Source organism: Heterodontus francisci, chromosome 8, assembly GCF_036365525.1.
Source record: "Heterodontus francisci isolate sHetFra1 chromosome 8, sHetFra1.hap1, whole genome shotgun sequence".
In the NCBI taxonomy this organism is placed as follows: Eukaryota; Metazoa; Chordata; class Chondrichthyes; order Heterodontiformes; family Heterodontidae; genus Heterodontus; species Heterodontus francisci.
Genome location: NC_090378.1, coordinates 42,225,966 through 42,248,647, shown reverse-complemented (window position 1 = coordinate 42,248,647; position 22,682 = coordinate 42,225,966). Strand labels below are relative to the sequence as shown.

Genomic DNA, 22,682 nt, shown 5'->3' with positions numbered 1-22,682 from the left:
AAGTTAATGCAATTTGTTTTCCATTATTACAACAGCTGATCAAAATGGACTTTGTTTTCTTTGTGTTTTCAATGCATAAAATATTTTAAATCAATTTCGTGTAAATATTTGATAAATGAATAATGTGATACGAAAAGCAGTCAGTGATTTAGAAGGGGCTTTGGTTTAACCAGCAGGATGAAACTCCAGGCACTGCGCTTCAATGCTAGTTTGCTGCCACCTATGGGTCAATCGGCGCGTGTGTGCCTTGTACTTTGCACTTTCACCTTTCGCTCCACGATCACGTGACCTAGCTGTTTCCAAGGCCTGGTGTAAGCTGAGCAAGATGCAGCCTCTTGGTTTGAATCTAATGACATCCTCTCTGTTTCTGTGACTTGCCCGGATCGGATTAGAAAGATGTAAAGTTCCCAGGTGCTACATTCATGCCAAGTAATATTAACAGGTTATCCCATTTTAATCCTGCTATGGACCCAGCAGTAATGGAGGATACAGAACAGACCAATGGCAAGGAGGAAGTAGGTTTTGTTTACATCCTGTACAGTTAGGCAATGAGAGAATCCACTGCAATCTATCTGCTTCAGGCATATTTTTCACAGATATTCAAACAGAATCTGACAGTTTAAGTGCCTCTTGTTTATTTTTCACCTTTCTTTTCTGTTTCTCTTTAGACATTTTTGCGAGTAAGGTCCAACAGGCAAGCAAGGCTGAATGGTAAGGTTATGTTGACTGATAATGCAACTTTTTAAATACTAATTTGGAAAAACCCCCCAGCTTTTTAGGAAGGAGGGGTTGAAATTAAAGTGAAATTTTGGTGAAAAAACAAATATCTACTGTGAGGTTATAATCTTTTGGTGTTTTCCGTATTCCTAAACTTTAAGTGTCTAATAAGCAAACTTAATGTTAAGTTGAGTAACTTTTTGTCTATTTATTTTGAATGGTAGGAAATGGTGCATTAGTAGTTGCTGCACTAGTACATATGCAATGTATACTTTCAATATCAACACCTTTATGCATATGATTTTTTTCTAATTTTCATATTGCTCATATATTTACTTTTAGTTGTATTTTTGTTCTTTTAAAACATATATTCAATAAACAACAAGAACTTGTATTTATGTAGCACCTTTATTTAACATAATGATATGTCCCAAGGTAACATTATAAAACAAAATTTGACCACAAAGCACAAAAGGAGTTATTAGGGCAGTTGACCAAAAGTTTGGTCAGAAAGATTCTTAAAGGAGTGAATGTGAGGCGGAGAGGTTTAGGGAGGAAATTTTAATAAATCATATAATTTTCTTGTAATCAACTCCACAGAGCGTCTTGCTAGTACCATCTATGCTGTTAATAAAGGCTATTCCAAAACAGATTAAAGGCACCATCATCAAACTCTGAGTGCATATTTTAAAAAATGCCAAAATGCCGTTGTGGAATGATATCAATGCAATCTCTTCTTGAGTTCAGATAACAGTTATAAACTAGCTGGGATAAAAACAAGAAATGCTGGAACCACTCAGCAGGTCTGGCAGCATCTGTGGAAAGAGAAGCAGAGTTAACGTTTCGGGTCAGTGACCCTTCTTCGGAACTGTTCCGAAGAAGGGTCACTGACCCGAAACGTTAACTCTGCTTCTCTTTCCACAGATGCTGCCAGACCTGCTGAGTGGTTCCAGCATTTCTTGTTTTTATTTCAGATTTCCAGCATCCGCAGTAGTTTGCTTTTGAAACTAGCTGGGCTTTGCTCTTCTGGTATATAAGCCTGTCGATTGGATTGCTGTTTTATAATCACTCACAGTAACACTGTCTCTTTTATAGTTTTTCGAATGTAACTTTTGTAGTGGGTATTAGGGCTGTGAATTAGTCATAGTTAACTTCTGCAGTTAATGGATAGGGCTTTTTGGAGTTCATTGTTTTAACAAGTGAATGAGGCTGCATGCACAATTTTACCCTGGACAGAATGACCACCCTCGGGATCTTAAAGCTCGAGTCTGTGCCTGCTCCCCGCATCATAAACCAGAGACGGTGCTCCCCCCATCATAAACCAGAGACGGTGCTCCCCCCATCATAAACCAGAGACGGTGCTCCCCCCATCATAAACCAGAGACGGTGCTCCCCCCATCATAAACCAGAGACGGTGCTTTCCCCCATCATAAACCAGAGACAGCGCTCCCCCCCATCATAAACCAGAGACGGTGCTCCCCACCATCATAAACCAGAGACGGCGCTCCCCCCCCATCATAAACCAGAGACGGTGCTTCCCCCCATCATGAACCCGAGATGGCGCTCCCCCCCCATCATAAACCCGAGACGGCGCTCCCCCTCCCCCCATCATAAACCCGAGACCGTGCATCCCCCCATCATAAGCCCGAGACGGCGCTCCCCCCATAGTAAACCCGAGACGGCGCTCCCCCCATCGTAAGCCCGAGACGGCGCTCCCCCCATCGTAAGCCCGAGACGGCGCTCCCCCCATCGTAAGCCCGAGACGGCGCTCCCCCCATCGTAAGCCCGAGACGGCGCTCCCCCCATCGTAAGCCCGAGACGGCGCTCCCCCCATCGTAAGCCCGAGACGGCGCTCCCCCCATCGTAAGCCCGAGACGGCGCTCCCCCCATCGTAAGCCCGAGACGGCGCTCCCCCCATCGTAAGCCCGAGACGGCGCTCCCCCCATCGTAAGCCCGAGACGGCGCTCCCCCCATCGTAAGCCCGAGACGGCGCTCCCCCCATCGTAAGCCCGAGACGGCGCTCCCCCCATCGTAAGCCCGAGACGGCGCTCCCCCCATCGTAAGCCCGAGACGGCGCTCCCCCCATCGTAAGCCCGAGACGGCGCTCCCCCCATCGTAAGCCCGAGACGGCGCTCCCCCCATCGTAAGCCCGAGACGGCGCTCCCCCCATCGTAAGCCCGAGACGGCGCTCCCCCCATCGTAAGCCCGAGACGGCGCTCCCCCCATCGTAAGCCCGAGACGGCGCTCCCCCCATCGTAAGCCCGAGACGGCGCTCCCCCCATCGTAAGCCCGAGACGGCGCTCCCCCCATCGTAAGCCCGAGACGGCGCTCCCCCCATCGTAAGCCCGAGACGGCGCTCCCCCCATCGTAAGCCCGAGACGGCGCTCCCCCCATCGTAAGCCCGAGACGGCGCTCCCCCCATCGTAAGCCCGAGACGGCGCTCCCCCCATCGTAAGCCCGAGACGGCGCTCCCCCCATCGTAAGCCCGAGACGGCGCTCCCCCCATCGTAAGCCCGAGACGGCGCTCCCCCCATCGTAAGCCCGAGACGGCGCTCCCCCCATCGTAAGCCCGAGACGGCGCTCCCCCCATCGTAAGCCCGAGACGGCGCTCCCCCCATCGTAAGCCCGAGACGGCTCCCCCCCCCCCCCCCATCGTAAACCTGAGACGGCGCTTCCCCCCCCATCATAAACCGAGACCGTGCACCCCCCCATCATAAACCGAGACGGCACTCCTCCCATCGTAAGCCCGAGACGGCGCTCCCCCCCATCGTAAACCCGCGACGGCGCTCCCCCCCATCGTAAACCCGCGACGGCGCTCCCCCCCATCGTAAACCCGAGACGGCGCTCCCCCCCATCGTAAACCCGAGACGGCGCTCCCCCCATCATAAACCCGAGACGGCGCTCCCCCCATCATAAACCCGAGACGGCGCTTCCCCCCCCATCATAAACCGAGACCGTGCACCCCCCCATCATAAACCGAGACGGCACTCCTCCCATCGTAAGCCCGAGACGGCGCTCCCCCCCATCGTAAACCCGCGACGGCGCTCCCCCCCATCGTAAACCCGCGACGGCGCTCCCCCCCGTCACGATCTGAGTCGGTGCCCTGTCACGCCTGAGTTGCCTGCCTATGAGGACCCGAGTCCATGACCGCCCCCAACCCGTCATGACTCGAGTCCCTGCCCACACCAGTCTCTGTCATGACCCGAGTACATATCCTCTGACTGTAGAATTTCCTGAACAAGTTCCATTTATTTTTATGTTGCTTTTCTAGGTATAGAAAAATAGGAAGAAAGGATTTCTGGGCTGGGATTTTTTGAATGATGATAACATCAGTAATGAAATGAACTTGAATGAGATAGATGTTGTAATCGTATCAATTAAATATGTGATTTAAACCAAGATTAACAGCTCTAAAGTTTTAACCGTGAGATTTAGTTGTGATGATTTTTTTTTACTGGCTTTCCAGCCCTAGTTGCTATTAATCTGTATGTGTGATGAAAAACTTGAAAGCTAATTTGCTATAATCCTTTAATTACTATAGCTGTCCAGGTTTAAATTTCTCATAGTCAATATTATGGGTCAAAATCCTGGAACTCCCTAACAGCACTGTTAATGTACCTACACGCCAAGGACTGCAGCCGTTCAAGAAGGCAGCTCACCACCATTTTCTTGAGGGCAATTAGGGATGGGCAATAAATGCTGGCCTAGCCTGTGATGCCCGCATCCCGTGCATAAATAAAAACAATTAAGGCCAGGTATGTAGAAATAAGATATCTTCAAGTGATTAGAAAACAGCAAATGAATTGAGAGGTTTAAACATTTGGAGTAGTTAACAACAGGCGTTGAAATGTTATTGATACTTAAAAGAAATGTGAGGAGTCTATGTACAGTTGTACTTTAATTTTCGCTCTCAAGTGTTTGTGTGTTGAATTGGGTGGGATGTCAATAGTGCAGCTTACTGGACCTTTTCGCGATTGTTATTGAGAATTGAAATTGAAGAGCCGCATGAAAGGAAGAGTGAGACACAAAACTTTCCTGCTAGCTAAAATAAAGTCAGTTACTTGACGTGATGGGCTGAATGGCCTCCTCCTGTGCTGTAAGTCTTTCTGTGTTTACTTCACTGACACAAATAGCACCAAAACAGCAAAAGCAGCATTGGAATGGAGAAAGAGCAAAGAATTGACAAAATTTGTCCCATTTGGGTGACATTTAGTTATAAGCAAGACTGGTCTGATTTACACAGTATGATGTTGTACAGGATTCTGCAAAAGGTAGTTGATGTCCATATTGAATGATTAATAATTAAGCTGCATGTTCAGCAAGTGATAATCTGTAGTTGGCTATTTGGAGATAATCCAGTCTGTCTGTTATTTATTTAATACATATAAAACATATTCCATCATTAAATTTTCATTCTCCCCATTCATAACTATAAATTACTACATTTTGAACTGGCAAAGAAGGAGTAATATGGGTTTAACTTCACATATAAACCAATTTCAAATTTATTCCAAATGTTGAATTTTCATTTTGTTCATGTGCATTTAGTTCCATGTTTCTTCATTCCTCTGTAGAGTACTGGAATTGGGAAGCCCCCTCTACCCCTATAAAAAATCAGGACAGCTGTCACTGCTCCACCAGTGTAATAGAATTGCAGCATGCTGTATAGATATGGCTGGGAGCTGAAGGATTGCAGGAAATTTGCAAAGCCTTTGTAGAAGCATCCTGCAAATTGCTGTGGCGTGCATCAAATGTACTTACAAGTTTATGTAGGGTCATTCATGAGTTCATCACACCAGTCAGTTTGCACCCGTATTACTTACAAGCCATGAAGAATGAGCTAGTATAGGGAAGCATGAGCTCATGTGGCAACCTACTGTCACCCGTAAGTTCAATCCTTGGGGAGAGGGAGGGAGAGGAATGGGATCTTCTCATCAAATGCATCTTCCTGATGCTGAAACTACCCAGATGGAGCTGAATGGTAAAAAGCAGCGTTTGAATTGATTTATCGTTGCTGCACTAGTTAGAAGGGTTTCACTTTGGGTACTAGTGTATTTGCAAATGTTAACTCAATATTTATCACCCTGGAATGTGATTTTTGTTTTAAATGGTGCATTTATGTCTAAAACTTCTACTCTGGTGTTGAGTTTAAAAATAAGTAAATAAGTTCTAGCTTTTGATATCCTCATTAACAGCCTTGGAACTGAAGCTCCAAATCTATATTGCAGCAGGTATTAAGTTAGGCTGTGTTTTTAACTATACCATATGTAATATATAGAATGTATCGAGAATCAATTATGTGTTTTCTCAAAAATGTTCAGTAATGCCTCAGCAATTAATCGCACAGCATGAGCATTGTCATAAGTCAATGATACAGAATTGCTTATTTCTTAGCAATTTTGACAGGAGGTGGTAACATTAAAATGAACCTGAATATGAAGAATATCCCCAGATAAAATTAAAACAGTCGAGTTTGAAAAATAAGAAATGCCTTGGAATTTTTACATAATATGCTAACACAGTGGCTGAAGCCTGTAATGAGGTAGTAACAATATCAAGGGCACAAATGATGTCAAGACAATGAAGCTGGAGAGGTTCATCAATCTCATCTTAACCTGAGATGTGTTACATCTTTGAAAGGTCTCTGGCCAGTAAGTGTATTGAATAAAAAGCAAAACAGTAAATGCTGGAAATCTGGAATAAAAACAGAAATTGCACGAAGCACTCAGCAGATCAGGTAGCATCTGTGGAGAGAGGAAGGTGGGGTGAATGTCTCATGAAAGGTTATTGATCTGAAATGATAACCATACCTTCCCCTCTCTACAGGTGCTACCTGACTTACTGAGTGTTTCCAGCATTTTCTGTGTTTATTTCAGTTTATGGAATTGTTGTATTTCACTTTAGCAAACATTTTGTTTTTCTGCCCACATTGAGTGTTTTGGCAAATAGTGCCCAATGGCAGGCTCACCGAATTCAGTTATTTGATTTAAACTGAATTGTTATTGTACTGCTTTATTTTCATGAAGCAGTCACCCAACGCAACACGCGTGCCACCTCCGCCTCTGCATTATTCTGTCGGATCAATGGTTGCAAGAAAATTGTGTTGCTCTGATATCCATTGTATATTACGAAAGCAAAATGCAAAGGAGAATTACCTAAATTTCTTTTCAATCTAAGATAATTTTCACTCTAAACAGGCAGATGCCTGTAAAGGTCTAGGCTGTTAATGTGAAGTGCATTTTATTTTATGTACCCACATGCTTACTTTATATTCACTAGATCTTGGGAAACATCCTTTTTCAAAGTATATGCCATTCTGCGACACCAGTGTGGAGGGGATAGTGAGTTAATGCTTGCATACCACGCATGGTAGTTGACACTGTTGGATGGAACTTATTGTTTCATTGATCATTTTTAACATAGAGAATCTCTTGTCAAGTTGTTGTACCTAAGTAATTGGCTGTGTAGATCTCAGGCTTTCACTCAGATGCCCAGATATTTTCTCTGTTGCAAACCTTTCCCTCTACTGCCAGAATAAGTAACAGCATCTGACAATTGCTAGCATACTAAAGGCATCTAGTGATAATAGAAACTGATTGATGCCCCTGGTATGGGCTGTACTATTAACAGTTCATATATCCTCGGATGGTGATACCTATGTCTTTCTCGCATCAAACAATCTATATAATATAGAAACTGGTACAGTTGTGTGCACTTCCTGTCATGGGAATCACATTTGGCATAGACTTAAGGAAATGTAAATGTATGTATTCTAGACAAATCTCTTGGTAGTCATTTGGAATGTACAAAAAAACCCGCATTTACACTTTACTGCAGAATAATGCATTGTGGATTACCTTGAGGGATATTTTGAGGCCTTTTGCCTGGCAGGAACAGGGCAGAGGTATCCCAAAAATGGCAGAGAATCTGACTTTTCTCTGAGCAATTCTGTAGTAATAAATTTTCAAACATTCTAGGGACAAAAGCAAATATGCAGCCTGTGTGCATCTCTGTCCATTTAGTGTTAGGACGAACTGAAAGAAAGAAGAAAAATCTTGCATTTACATAGCACTGCTCTCTGCATCCCATAGCCAATGAAGTACTTTACTGTTGTAATGTAGGGAAATCGAGAAGTCAAGGTACCATTGACAGCAAATTGTTTTAGTGGTGTTGGTTGAGGGGTTATTGTTGAGAAGGGCAATTAGACAACTCCCCTTTTCCAATTCAAATAGTGTAGTGTAATCTTTTGCATCCACCTGAGGGGGCATACAGGGACCCTGTTTCGTCCAAAACACAATGTCTCCTCCGACAGTGCAACGCTCCTGTAGTACTGCACTGAAGTATCAGCCTTGATTATATGCTCAAGTGTTTAAGTAGGAATTGAACCCATGATCTTTTGGCTCAGAGGTGAAGGTGCTATCACTGAGCCAAAGCTGATACTTACGCTGGCTATCTTTGCATGGAGCTTTGGTAATGAGGAATACTGGTTCAGTTCTCATGCTGCTGGGTTATTGCCCTCTGCTGTGTTGCTGTGGAGAGAACCGGGCAGTGGCTTTCCAGGGGAACGGTGAGGAAGAAAAGCTTAAACAGTGAAAGTTAGTGAACGCCCAGTTTATGCATGTGTGTATAAATATGTAGTTAGATATCCTAAATAGGAATCTGCTTATGTAAGCGTGGTGCAGTTCAGCATTGATGTGACGCTCATAAGCTCAGCTTCGCTCTCTCAGGTTTATGATGTTACCAGACAGATGATTGTTGTTTAGTGTCACAGAAATCTTAGCAGCTGGGCAGAGTGGGAAGGGTGGAATTCTGATGTCAGGGCACCCATCTTGGCTGTGGATAATTTGTGGACTGATCAATCTTCAGTCCCTTTTTAGCATTTTCTAACCATTTTCAGAGTTTGGCTCACACTGATTACATCTTGTGACTGTCATTGGCTGCAAGGTTGACGAGGGGTAACCTTGCCATCTATAAATATGTCGATAGACAAGATCCTGTCTGCATCTTGTCATTCCTTTGGGTTCACATCAATAACAGGTTTCCTAATTAACCACAAAGCGTATTTCAGTTTGTTTGTGCAGATATCCCTTGAGACTAATGGATTCTCTAAATAAGAGAGAATGCTCTGAAAACAGAACTGCTTTTGGTAGTATCCCTTATGGTAGTATGGGGAGGGCTGCTGGGGGGGTGGAATCACAAGTGTAGTGGGTGGGTCTAACATTATAGCTGAGAATATAGAAATCCCACAATAATGGTAGTGTTCTTGCAAACCATTGAAACACATGAGTTGAGGTAGAAGATCAGCCATGATCTTGTTGAATGGTGGAGCAGGCTTGAAGGACCAAATAGCCTACTTCAGTTCCTATTTTTGATGTTTTTATCTTTCAGTCATAATGCAAAGTGTAGTTTCCCCTCTACCCATTTTTTGCTTTCTCCCTGGCTCATCAAAAAGGGGTGATCCAATTTGGAAATACAATTGGTTTAGTTTGCTAGTTGCATGCTTCCATGATCTGTGCTGGTATCAGGAATTGAAAGTGCTCCAAGTAGAAGCATAAATGGGACCCTAGGGATCAAAGACAGAAACTATTTAGTTAGAGCTAAAGAACAATAGCGGTACCATTACGCTACTGGGTGTATTCTGTAGGCCACCAACTAGTGGGAAAGATATAGAGGAACAAATTTGCAAGGAAATTACAGTGAGGTGCAAAAGCTGTAGAGTAGTCATACCGGGGACTTCAATTATCCCAGAAGCAAAATACTGCAGATGCTGGAAATCTGAAATAAAAACAAGAAATGCTGGAACCACTTAGCAGGTCTGGCAACATCTGTGGAAAGAGAAGCAGAGTTAACTCTTCGAAGAAGAAGTCACTGACCCGAAACGTTAACTCTGCTTCTCTTTCCACAGATGCTGCCAGACCTGCTGAGTGGTTTCAGCATTTCTTGTTTTTATTTCAATTATCCTAGGTTAGACTGGGATAGTAATAGATTAAAGGGCAGAGAGGGGGAAGAGTTTTTGAAGTATGTTCAGGAGAACTTTCTAGATCAGTATGTTTCCGGCCCAACAAGGAAGGAGGCTTTGCTGGATCTGGTTCTGGAGAATTAGATTGGTCAAAGTGGATCAAGTGTCAGTAGGGGAACATTTAGGGGGCAGTGATCATAGTATCATAAGGTTTAACTGTCTATGGCAAAGGACAGGGACTAATCCAGAGTAAAAATAATTAATTACCGCAAGGATCAGTGCTTGGGGCCCCAACTATTCACAATCTATATCAGTGGTTTGGATGTGAGGACCAAATGTAATATTTCCAATATAAGAAAAGCAAAATACTGCAGATGCTGGAAATCTGAAATAAAAACAAGAAATGCTGGAAATACTCAGCAGGTCTGGCAGCATCAGTGGTGAGAGAAGCAGAGTTAACGTTTCGGGTCAGTGAGCTTTCATCAGATTTCCAAGTTTGCTGATGACCAAAACTAGGTGAGAATGTGAGTTGTGAGCAGGATGCAAAGAGGCTTCATGGGGATTTAGACAGGCTAACTGGGCAAGAATATGGCAGATGGAATATAATGTGAAAAATGTGAAGTTATCCACTTTGGTAGGACAAACAGAAGTGCAGAGTATTTCTTAAATGGTGAAAGATTGGGTAGTGTTGATGTCCAAAGGGACCTGGGTATCCTTGTTCATGAGTCACTGAAAGCTAACATGCAGGTGCAGCAAGCAAATTGGGAAGGCAAATGGTATGTTTGCCTTTATTGCAAGAGAATTTGAGTACAGGAGTAAAGATATCTTGCTGCAGTTGTATAGAGCCTTGGTTAGACTGCACCTGGAGTATTGTGTACAGTTTTGGTCTCCTTACCTAAGGAAGGATATACTTGCCGTAGAGGGAGTGCAACAAAGGTTCACCAGACTGATTCCTTGGATGGCAGGATTGTCCTATGAGGAGGGATTGAGGAGGCTGAGTTGAGGAGAATGAGAGGTGATTTCTTTGAAACGTACAAAATTCTTACAGGGCTCGACAGGGTGGATGCAGGAAGGATGTTTCCCCTGGCTGGGGTGTCTAGAGCCAGGGGTCACAATAAGGGGCAGACCACTTAGGACTGAGATGAGGAGGAATTTCTTCACTCAGAGGGTGGTAAATCTTTGAAATTCTGTACCTCAGAGGGCTGTGGAGGCTCAGTCATTGAGTATGTTCGAGATAGCAATTGATGATAGATTTCTAGATATTAAAGGGATCAAGGGATATGGGGATAGCGCGGGAAAATAGTGTTGGTGTAGAAGATCAACCGTGATCTCATTGGTGGAGCAGGCTCGAGGGGCCGAATGGCCTACCGCTCCTCCTATTTCCTTTGTTAATGGGAGGAGGACCAATTTCAGTGGGATAAAAAACGGATCTGACCCTGGCAAATTGGAATCAAAGATTGGCTGGCAAAATTGTGACGGAACAATGAGCTGCCTTTAAAGAAGAGATGGTTTGGGTACAGTTGATATACATTTCCACGAGGGGGAAAGGTAGAAGAAACAAAGCCAGAACTCTCTGGATGGTAGAAGAGCTGAAGATTAAGATGAAGCAGAAAAATGGTGCATATGATAAGATGTCAGGTTGATAATACAATTGAGAACCAGGCTGAATATAGAAAGTTCAGAGGGGAAGTGAAAGAAGGAATAAGAGGCAGAGAGAGAGAGTATGAGAAGAGCTTGGCAGCTAACATAAAAAGCATATAAATGGTTAAAGAGGGGTGGGCCTGATTGGGGACCAAAAAGGGGATTGATACATGGAGGCAGAGGGCATAGGTCAGTTGCTAAATGAGTGCTTTGCATCTGTCTGTACAAAGGAAGAAATGCTGCTGAAGTCATAATGAAAGAGGCGATAGTTGAGACACTGGATGGGCTAAAAATTGATAAAGAGCAGGTGTAAGAACGGCTGACTGTACTTAAAGTTGATAAGTTACCAGAACCAGATGAAATGCATCCAAGGATACTGAGGGTGGAAATTGCAGAGGCATTGGCCATAATCTTCCAATCCTTCTTAGATACAGGGGTGATGCCAGAGGATTGGAGAATCGCAGATGTTACACCCTTGTCCAAAAAGGGTGTAAGGCAAAGCCAAGCAACTACAGGCCAGTCAGTTTAATCTCTGTGATGGGCAGGCTTTTAGGAATGATAATAGGAACAAAATAAACAGTCACTTGCACAAATGTGGATGAATTGAGGAAAGGCAGCACAGATTTGTCAAAGGCAAATCGTGTTTAACTAACTTGATTATTTTTCATGAGTTAGCAGTGTTGATGAGGGTGATGTGGTTGATGTGGTGTTCATGGACTTCCCGAGGACATTTGATAAAGTGTTACACAACAGGCTTGTCAGCAAAGTTAAAGCCTATGGAATAAAAGGCACAGTAACAGCAGGGATACGAAGTTGGCTGAGTGACAGGAAGCAGAGAGTAGAGATGAGCAGTTGTTTTTTACACTGGAGGAAGGCATACATTGAGGTTCCCCAGGGGTCAGTACTAGAACCACTGCTTTTCTTGATATATATTAGTGACCTGGACTTGGGTGGGAAGGTGTAATTTCAAAATTTATGGATGACGCAAAACTTGGAAGTATTGTGAACTGTGAGGAGGATAGTAATGGACTTCAAGAGGACATAGACTGGCTGCTGGAATGGGCGGACACGTGACAGATGAAATTTAATGCAGAGAAGTGTGAAGTGATAAATTTTGGTAGAAACAGCGAGGAGAGGCAATATAAAATAAAGGATACAATTCTAAAAGGGGTGCAGGAGCAGAGAGACCTGGGGGTATATGTGCACAAATCATTGAAGGTGGTAGGGCAGGTTGAGAAAGTGGTTAATAAGGCATATGGGCTCGGGCTTTATAAATAGAGGCATAGAGTAAAAAAGCAAGTAAGTTATAGTGAATAAAAGCAAAATACTGCAGATGCTGGAAATCTGAATTAAAAGAGAAAGTTCTGGAAATACTCATCAAGTTTGGCAGCATCCCTCTCCACAGATGCTGCTAGAACTGATGAGTATTTCATGCACTTTCTGTTTTTATTTGAGATTATGGTGAACCCTTATACAATACTAGTTTGGCTTCAACTGGAATATTGTGTCCAATTCTGGATACTACACTTTAGGAGGAATGTGAAGACATTAGAGAGGGTGTAGAAAAGATTTACGAAAATGCTTCCAGGAACGAGAGACTTCAATTTGCGGATTGATTGGCAGAGCTTGCGCTGTTCTCCTTGGAGAAGAAGAGGTTGAAAGGAGATTTGATAGAGGTGTTCAAAATCATGAGGGGTCTGGACAGAGTGGATAGGGTGAAACCGTTGCCATTGGCAGAAGGGTCAAGAATCAGAGGACACCTATTTAAGGTGAATGGCAAAGAACCAAAGGTGACATGAGGAAAAACTTTTTCATGCAGCATGTGGTTAAGATCTGGAATGCACTGCCTGAGAATGTGGCGGAGGCAGAGTCAATCATGGCTCTCAGAAAGGAACTGGATAATTATCTGAAGAGAAAAACCTTGTAGGACTACTGGGAAAGGGCGGAAGCATGGGACCAGATGAGTTGCTCTAGCACAGAACTGACTTGGACACGACGTGACGAATGGCCTGTTTGTGCTGTAATCATTTTGTGATGGGCAGCAGACCTCTGCTGCTGTGTTTGTACACTTGTAGAGTGCTGCTGCTCTTGCTTTCATTTGCAGACAAGTAGTGCAGTGGATTTGGTTGGGTTGGATTGCAGTATCCCTGAGAGCTTTGCTTGCTTTCTGTAATGAGTAATGTTTTTACAGTGGTGTGGTTCCTGCTGTACTGGGGACTGAATTACAGTTCCACTGTGGAATTGATCTGTTTCAACCTTGTGGAATGAAACTTATAGTTTGAAGTGTCAGTCCTGCTATTTGGATTCCTTTTAAATATTCAAATATTACAAAGGATCTTGATAATTAATATCTTTTTTCACTTCAATCTCCTCTTGTTGATCTTTTGAATATTTTTGTTTTAATGTTGATCACTGATGAAAACATTGGCCAACTAATTTTGAGGAATTTGTGAAACTAACATTGCAAGGAGCTGAATTATCATTGTCAAGCGAGAAGATTCACCAACTGTGTATTTATTTCAGTCGTGTTTGTGTTGCTCTTGTATTATTAGCTCTTACTCTGATCAGTAGCTTTGTTGATGATATCAGCACTGTTTACATAATACAACTTATTGGCTTGCTTTTTTAAAAAAATATCAATCGGCTTGTGACCCTGTCCCGTGTTAGCCCACAGTTCACTTAAGAACTGTTATTTAATGATCTTTGCACCATCCCTTTCCCAACAGCATGTTGCTCAATTTTAACGATAGCTATAATGTAATTTCAGGCGAGGATGTGATCAAAACTATATGACACATGACAAAGTATTTGTATTTTTTCAGACTGAATATGAAATATTGATCTAAGACAGTAGCAAGTAGTTATATGGATGTAACTGGCAGAACATGTTTTAGAAACCTGGTTCAGCATTGCAAGGTCAAAATCATCCAAGTTGAATGAGGTGTTTAGCTGTTAAATTGCAATACATGGGACTCCTACGACTTACCCAACTTTCCAGGGGACTAGCGGGCAGTCATAGAACTAATCCACCTGAGAGTGCCTTGACTTACCGCCTCATCTGAAAGATGGCACTCACGACAGTACAGCATTTCCTCAGTACTGTGCTGAAGTGTCAGCCTAAATTATATGCCCAAACTCTGTAGCGGGTCTTGAACCCCCAACCTCTGACATAGGTGAGAGTGCAACTACTGAGCCAGTCATGTGACACAGTTTGAGGAAGTGATGGGGAGTTCTCCCAGTGTCCTGGCCAATATTTATCGCTTAACTAACATTATCCGGTCAAGTCTCTCATTGCTTTTGGTGGGACCATGTTGTGTGCAAATGGATTGCCACGTTTTCCTACATTATACCAGTGAGTACACTTCAAAAGTACCTCATTGGCTATAATGCACTTTGGGATGACCAGGGGTCATGAAAGAGCTTTCCTTTAATTGCTGAATCTAAGACCGCTTTTAGTGAACACCCAGTGTGCACATATGTGTATAAATATGTAATTATATATTGAAAGTAGGCAGGAATTTGTTGTGCAAGTGTGATAGAGTCTCAGTTGATGTGATGCTCATAAGTTGAGTCTTAGTTTTATCATGTTACCTGAGACCCTAGAACTGAGCTTGCCTTTTATGCATTTTTAACTAAACAGGGACGCACTGTACTTGATGTGATGGAAAGCCTCATGATGCCTTTTCTCTTTGCATGTTCAGTGATTAATTGCATCCACTGAGGACTGTTTGCAAACAAACCTCTGGCAAATGGTTCACACTTAGCCATTCACCTGTGTGATCTTTCACTGGAACCTGTCAGCTGCAGTTGTTTTTTCAGTATATGTAGTGTTAACTTCCCTCACTTGTTCCAAGGAGATTAGCAGATGAGACCTCATATCCTTCAGCCGAAGACAAAGTGACTTTGTCGGTCTGTATAGTTTGCATATTAAAAGGATATTTTCTGTGTTTAGTCAGGTGGTTCAATATGGAATCTCTGTTGTGGCTATTAACTTGACCCTAATCAGAATTTATCCAATTAAATGCAACAGTATCTTTCACATGGGATTGCCAAGCAGTGAGGGAGTGATGGGGAGTTCTCCCAGTGTCCTGGCCAATATTTATCGCTTAACTAACATTATCCTCGAAAAGCTTGTAGTGCATACCTGTATGTTGTTTAAAAATTGATGAGCTGCTTCATTTTGGTGATAGTTTTTTTTCCCTTAAATTATTTTCTTTGAATATTATTCTTCATAGAGTGTGATACTGACATGGTGCTTTAAGATGAAGAAAATCCTGAGTAAAATACATTGCTAAACCAGTTTAATTTCGATGTTGTTTAGTTTTAAAGTTCACTCGATCACAAATTTGTACTGTTAAACATAATCAAGGATTCTTCATTCAAATCCATTGTGAAATTCACTAACTGGCTAAAAGTTATTGTAGTTTGTAATGTGAAGTTTAGCATCGAAGTGAAACCAAAAATTACTTTGCATCAGCAATAGTCATTTAATGTAAATTGTTAGTAAGGCTTGAACTGATTCCTAAGTAGGATAAGGTTTGCTGCTGCAGTCTCACTGCCAAAGCTACAGTTGTAGTAGTGTAAATGTACCTGAAAATGGTTTGTTTCCATTTGGGTATGCAAGAGATGATTCCACACCATGAGGAGTGTGCAAGTACATCCCAGATATGGCCAAATAATGATTCTTTTATGGCAGAAAAACGTGCAATACACACGTACCCTTATGCGTCCAGTTTAAATAAACAGGCAACATCTTTGTGAAATAGTCAACATTTTATTCAGACACCATGGGATAAGTTAAAATATTTTTAAAGGAGTTCTTCCACCCACCACAAATGTGCCTATTACAACTTTTGTGTTGACATAACACATTCCTTAAATTTAAGCTGTGACATGTTCCACTTAATACACAAGATTCCACTTAAGCCTGAAAATGTCTTTATACTTTCTGCCTCGGGCATCATATGCACAACATAGTGTAGGAGATATTGGAGAAGTACGGGTGATGTATCCGGTGGCATTTATTATTTGAGTCACTTCATACTGTAAATTCCAGCTTATGAGTTGAGCCTTGGTGTTAGTTCAGAGCTTCTGCTAACTTGATTCTCTTGATTGCAGGACTGTTCCTCCCCCCCCAAAAAAATCTCAGACTTGTGAAATTTTAGCAAGAGGATAAGAGAGAACCGCATGAAGTTTTAAATCCTTTGATGCAAATCCCCACCAGTTCTATCCAGCAAGTCTGTTTACTGTCTGTCGACTGAAAGGTTTCAGTAGACTCCTGGATGTCTCTGGGCTGAATGTCTGAGAGTATAGGTCAAGAATTTCAATTTGTTTCTTGCAAAATTGGTAGTTACCAGAAGTGAAGTCAAATTCCTGGTTTTCAGCTTGTAACTGAGCAAATCACAATAGTTTTAAATTGCACTTGTCCATAAGTGACTGTTACAAAGCTTAAAAAAATGGACATCAGTGCATACTGTTAGATCTGGAGTAGATGTACCTCATCTATTTTGGAGTGACTTTCCTGGTTCAATGTCACTTAATTGTGTTGTGAAGGTGTAAAACTGAAATACCAGATTTTATGGGAAGTCTAATCCATTCTGTGAAAGGTGTGAGCTTAGGTTTTGGCTGTTTGCAGGGTAGATGGAAGTCTGCAATAGAAAATTAGCTTTTTCCAATCTCCATAGTAATTTGCAATAGATCAGTTTTACAATTTCTTCCCCCATGTTACTCTTTTCCGAGTTCTCTGCAGCATTCTGTAGTACAAAGAACAGGGGTACTTGCTGTCATGTCTGTTAATGCTGCTCTGTAATCAGGTCCTCCGGAGATTTGTGTGAATGCTTTCTGAATTCACCTACTGTCTTCTCCCTGCATTGTGGTGGTATTAATGTCATTCTGCTTTTTGGCTTGTCTTGCCTATCCATGCCTGGAGGCTATAGGTGCAGAAGCCCTAGCTAAGTAAATGCCGTAAACTGTAACAGAACTGCTGCTAAATTATAGGAGTTTTGGTAGAAGTGCGAAAGCGTGATTGTGATGAATATCGCTTATTGTGTAACTTTTATGATCCATGGGAACACCTTGAAAGTTTTGGGCAAGAGATCCAGGAGGAATGTGAGGAAGAACTTCTTTGCAAAGCAAGTGGTAATTACCTGGAACTCACTGCTCACGAGGGTGGTGGAAGCGGAAACAATCAGTGATTTCAAAAGGAAATTGGATGGGTACTTGAAGGAAATAAACTTACAGGGCTACAGGGATTGAGTGGGGGAGTGGAACTAACTGGATTGCTCCGTGGAAAACCGGCATGGACTCTGGGCCGAATGGCCACCTTCTGTGCCATATATGACACAATGAGAAAATAAGAATGCCTGGTTTATTGTTGGGATAACCTGTTGCAGGATATAGAAAGGTAATTCATCAGCTGCATTAGAAAATTATGGTGGTGCTGAAAGTAGATAACACTCACAAAATAACATCCTCTGAAAAAGGAACAAAAGCAAAGTACTCCGAATGCTGGAAATATGAAATAAAAACAGAAATTATGGAAATACTCAGCAGGTCTGGCAGCATCTATGGGGAAAGCAACAGAGTTAATGTTTCAGGTTAATGTTCTTTGATCAGAACTGGGAAAAGTTCGAGATGTAACTGGTTTTAAGCAAGTGAAAGGGAGGAGGTGGGGAAAAATAACAAAAGGGCAGGAGAGATTAGATGAAAGAAGAGTAGATGCTGCAAGGCTAAAGAGAGTGGTAACGAGATGAGTAAAGAGAAAAAGAATGTGTCCAAAGGAGGTGTGAATGGCAGGGTCATGAACAGCTGCCATCTGAAAGTAAAAACAGGAAAAAGTGAGAAGGGGGTGGTGGTGCGGGGGAAGGGAAACAAAATGGGGCAGAGGTTATGATCTAAAATTGTTGAACTCAGTGTTGAATCCGGAAGGCTGCAAAGTGCCCAGTTGAAACATGAGGTGCTGTGTCTTGAGCTTGCACTGAGCTTCGTTGGAACACTGCAGCAGGCCAAGGACAGAATAGGTCAGAGTGGGATCAAGGTGGATAATTAAAATGACAGGTGACTGGAACCTTGGGGTCACGCTTGCGGACTCAACGGAGGTGTTCCACAAAGCGGTCACCCAAACTGCATTTGGTCTTTCCAATATAGAGGAGACCACATTGTGAGCAGCGAATACAGTATATGTTACAACCAGGTGATAAAGGTATCTAGGGGTCCCTTTCAGCCTTCAACTGGCCTTACTGTAACAGGGTTTTATTTTTAAACATTGTTTTGAGCCCCCCCCCCTTGGTGAATCCTTATTCACCGCTTTCCAGTTATAAGGCAAAGAAATGAGCACAAACTGGCTGTCTTAGGTTTAAAGAAGAAAAGTGAAATTTATTAAAACTGAAACTTAAACTATAATTTGGTTAATGCCTGTGGATACACGCTGCGCCCCACGCTAGCATGCATACACGACACGCACATGCAAATAGAGACAGAAAAGAGCAGAAGAGAAATAAAGTGGAGAGGTTTGAGGCAATATCTGAAGAGTTTCTTGTTATTGTGCTTTGAGTTCACTGTAGAGACCTTTTGTAGGTAGTTCTTGCTTTTCGCTGGCCCAGTATTCTTCTTAAACCTTGTTCACTGTAGGAGACTTTTCTCTCTTTGGGTTCATGTATCTTATGTGAGTTTCAGTTCCGTGATAAAGAGACGGAAGCAGATAGGAGAGGTCTTTTCAGTCCAGGACCAAACAGCTTTCTGCCAGTTCAAAACTCTGTGGCAAGTTCAAATTCCTGCAACAGCCAGTTAGTCATGTGACTAAACTGGTCTGACCACGTCTTCTGTGTATTCGGCCATTTTAGCAGTTAACCTGGAATGTGAGCTCCTCCACCCGCAACGCCTGGTAATCAAAAGTCCATTATGGATTAAATTGGAGCAGGGAGTAGCCCCTTTGTCCTTTCCAAGTACTGTCTGCTAATATGCAAAAATGTCTCTCCAGCCAAGGATCCATTGTGGGTTTTTTTTTTAACCAGTTATTTCTTCACTCCAGTAACAGTTTAAAATTAATGTTCATGTGGTGAAATTAATATTCGGTCATCCTTGGCAGGTGGGAGCCTGCATGATAGTATACTAAATTGAAAGAGGTACGGTAAATTGCTGCTTCAACTTGGAAGGAATGTTTGGGGCCTTGAACAGCGAGAAGGGAGGAAGTAGATTTCTTTGTCCTCTGAAAGAGGAAGTCTGAGGATGTCTAACTGTCACTGCCTTTTTTAAAAACTTGTTCAAAAGAATTCTGATTAAATCCCATTAGTATGGGATTTTTAGTGCAGTAGCATTGTGTGCTGTGTATTGCTAGGGTGGGGTGTTGTTTAGTGTCTGTGATTCCTTGCAGACAGACTTCCTAATTTCAGCAGTGTAATGCAGGCAAAAGCTGACAGGTGAAAGGTGAAAGATCAAATGGATGGTTCTCTTGGATATATCTGTGTGGTTTTTCTTTTGCCAAGGTATTAAGTATTTTAGGAATGAGGAATTTACAAATTGAAAAACTGTAAATAAAGACTTTTATCAAACGTATCAATGTTATGATTCCACATGATGCTGTTCACTGAGGGAGGAAGCAGACTGTGAAAATCAGAATTGAAATTTTCTAGTATTCTGAATATATTAGAATTGCAATGGGAATTACCTGCCTTTAGATATTCTGGGTCAGTTCCTTAAAAATTGCACTGTTATGCATAAGTACTATTACTCCTCTCATTGTATCTGGTTTCCTGTCACCTCCACTGGCCTAGATTTTACGGTTTAAAAAATAACCGTGAGGCTATCAGTAATCGCCATTATTAAAGAGTAAGTTGGACAGCAACATCTGGCAACCACACATGCACAGTTAAACACGGAAATCAGGAAGTTGCCCTGCTCCTTCACAAACTTTGCCATAACAGTATCTCTCCAAGAGACTCGTCATTGAAATATGTGGAATGGCGTGATGTTGCTGTACTTAAATGATAGATACCCACTAAATTGACCGGAACTAATTATGGCTTGTCCATTAGAAGCACTTTGCAAACTCAGGTGATGTTTTGGGATGCTCCTGACACCCTGACTTTGCTGTCGCTGAAGTGTGCAAGATCTGTTACCCTCTGCCTGGAACAGCTGTTTTTTAAAAACTGGCTTTAAGTTTTTGCAATTTCTCTTCTGTAGTTTTACTGAACTCTTCATCAGTTAGGGAAAAATAACAGCTGTTTATGTGAAATGTCTAGGATATTGGCTCTCGATCGAAGATAAGATCTAACCTACCTGTGGCAGATGCATCTGTCCCAGACAGTATTGGTAGGAGTGACCATTGCACAGTCTTCATGGAGACCAAATCCCATTTTCACACTGAGGACACCCTCTATTGTTTTGTGTGATTCTACCACTGTGCTAAATGGGATAGATTTTGAACAGATCTAGTGGCTCAAAACTGGGCGTCCATGAGTCGCTGTGGGCCATCAGCAGCAGCTGAATTGTATTCCACCACAACCTGTAACTTCATGACCCAGCATATCCCTCACGCTACCATTACCGTCAAGCCAGATGACCAACCCTGATTCAATGAGGAATGTAGGAGAGCATGCCAGGGACAGCACCAGGCATGCCTAAAAATGAGGTGCCAATCTGGTGAAGCTACAACAAATGATTATACACATGCTAAACAAAGGAAGCAAGATGCTGTAGATAGAACTAAGCAAACGTACAACCAGTGGATCAAATGAAAGCTCTGCAGTCCTGCCACATCCACTTGTGAATGTTGGTGGACAATGAATAATTAATGGGAGGAGGGGTCAGCTCCATGACCACCCCCATCCTAAATCATGACATCCCAGCATGTGAATGCAAAAACAAGACTGAAGCTGTGCAGCCATCTTCAGCCAGAAGTGCTAAGCGGATGATCCATCTTAGCTGCTTTCTGAGCTTGGGAATCAAGGGTTATTGGGGGCAGGCAGGAAAGTGGAGTTAAGGCCACAGTTGGAGCAAACTTGAGGGGCCGAATTACATACTCCTGCTCCTAATCTTTACGTTCTTACGTTTCCACCATCACAGAAACCAGTCGTGAGCCACTTTGATTCACCCTCCATGATATCGTGAAATGGCTCAGCATGCTTGATAAAGGAAAGGCCAAGGGCTGCATCAGCATTACTGCTGCATTGCTGAAAGATTGTGCTGCAGCACTAGCCAAGCTGTTCCAGCACAGCTACAACACTGGCATCTACCCAACAAAGTGGAAATTGCCCAGTTACATCCTACGCACAAAAGGCAGGGCAAATTCAATCTGACCAATTACTTCCCCATGAGCCTACTCTCAATCTTTAGGAAAATGACAAGGGATCATTGATAGTGCTATCGGGAGGCACTTTCTCACTAATAACCTGCTCACCGATCCTCAGTTTGGATTCTGCCAGGACCACTCGGCTGCAGACCTCATTGCAGTCTTGGTCCAAACATAGACAAAAGAGCTGAATTCCAGAGGTGAGGTGAAAATGACTGCCCTTGACATCAAGGTTGCATTTGACTGAGCGTTGCATCAAGGAGCCCTAACATAATAGAAGTCAGTGGGAATCGGTGTGGTTGTGGGGGTGGTGGGGGGGGGGGGGGGTGGTGGGGGAGGAGAATTTTCTACTGGCTGGAGTCATACCTAGCACAAAGAAAGATGGTTATGGTTGGTTGTTGGAGACTAATCATCTCAGCCTCAGGACATTGTTTCAAGAGTTCCTCAAGGCAGCGTCCCAAGGCCAACCATCTTCAGCTGCTTTATCAATGATCTTTGCTCCATCATAAGGTCAGAAGTGAGGATGTTCTCTGATAATTGCAGTGTTCAGTCCCATTCATAAGTCCTCAGAAAGGAAGCAGTCCGTGCCTACCTACAAGAAGATGTGGACAAAATTTAGGTTTGTGCTGCTAAGTGGCAAGTAACATTCATGCCACACAAGTGACAGGCAATGACCATCTCCAATAAAAGAAAGTCTGTCCACCTCCCCTTAACATTCAATGGCATTACCATCGTCAAACCTCCCATCAATATCCTGGGGGTTACCATTATCCAGAAACTTAACTGGACCAGCTACATAAATACTGTGGCTACAAGAGCAGGTCAGAGGCTGGGTATTCTGTGGTGGGTCAGTCGTGTCCTGGCTTTCCAAAGCCTTTCCATCATTTGCAAGTCACAAGTTAGGAGTATGATGGAATACTCTCCACATGCCTGGATGAGTGCAGCTGCAACAACACTTAAGCTCAACAATATCCAGGACAAAACAGTTTGCTTTATTGACGTACTGTCCACCACGTTAAACAATTACTCCCTCCAGCACTGGTGCACTTCGGCTGCAGTGTGTACCATCTACAAGAT

General features: G+C 42.9%; 1 protein-coding gene across 5 annotated transcripts in view; it reads left to right on the top strand.

Annotated features, from left to right (window-relative positions):
- The window catches only part of rnf220a (ring finger protein 220a), a 546,071-nt gene that overhangs the window by 411,164 nt on the left and 112,225 nt on the right, over positions 1–22,682 (top strand). For all 5 annotated transcript variants that reach the window (XM_068037013.1, XM_068037017.1, XM_068037012.1 and 2 more), the window contains exon 6: positions 669–711. In XM_068037013.1, the coding sequence (XP_067893114.1) occupies positions 669–711 (43 nt within the window). The remainder of the gene's footprint in view (positions 1–668; positions 712–22,682) is intronic.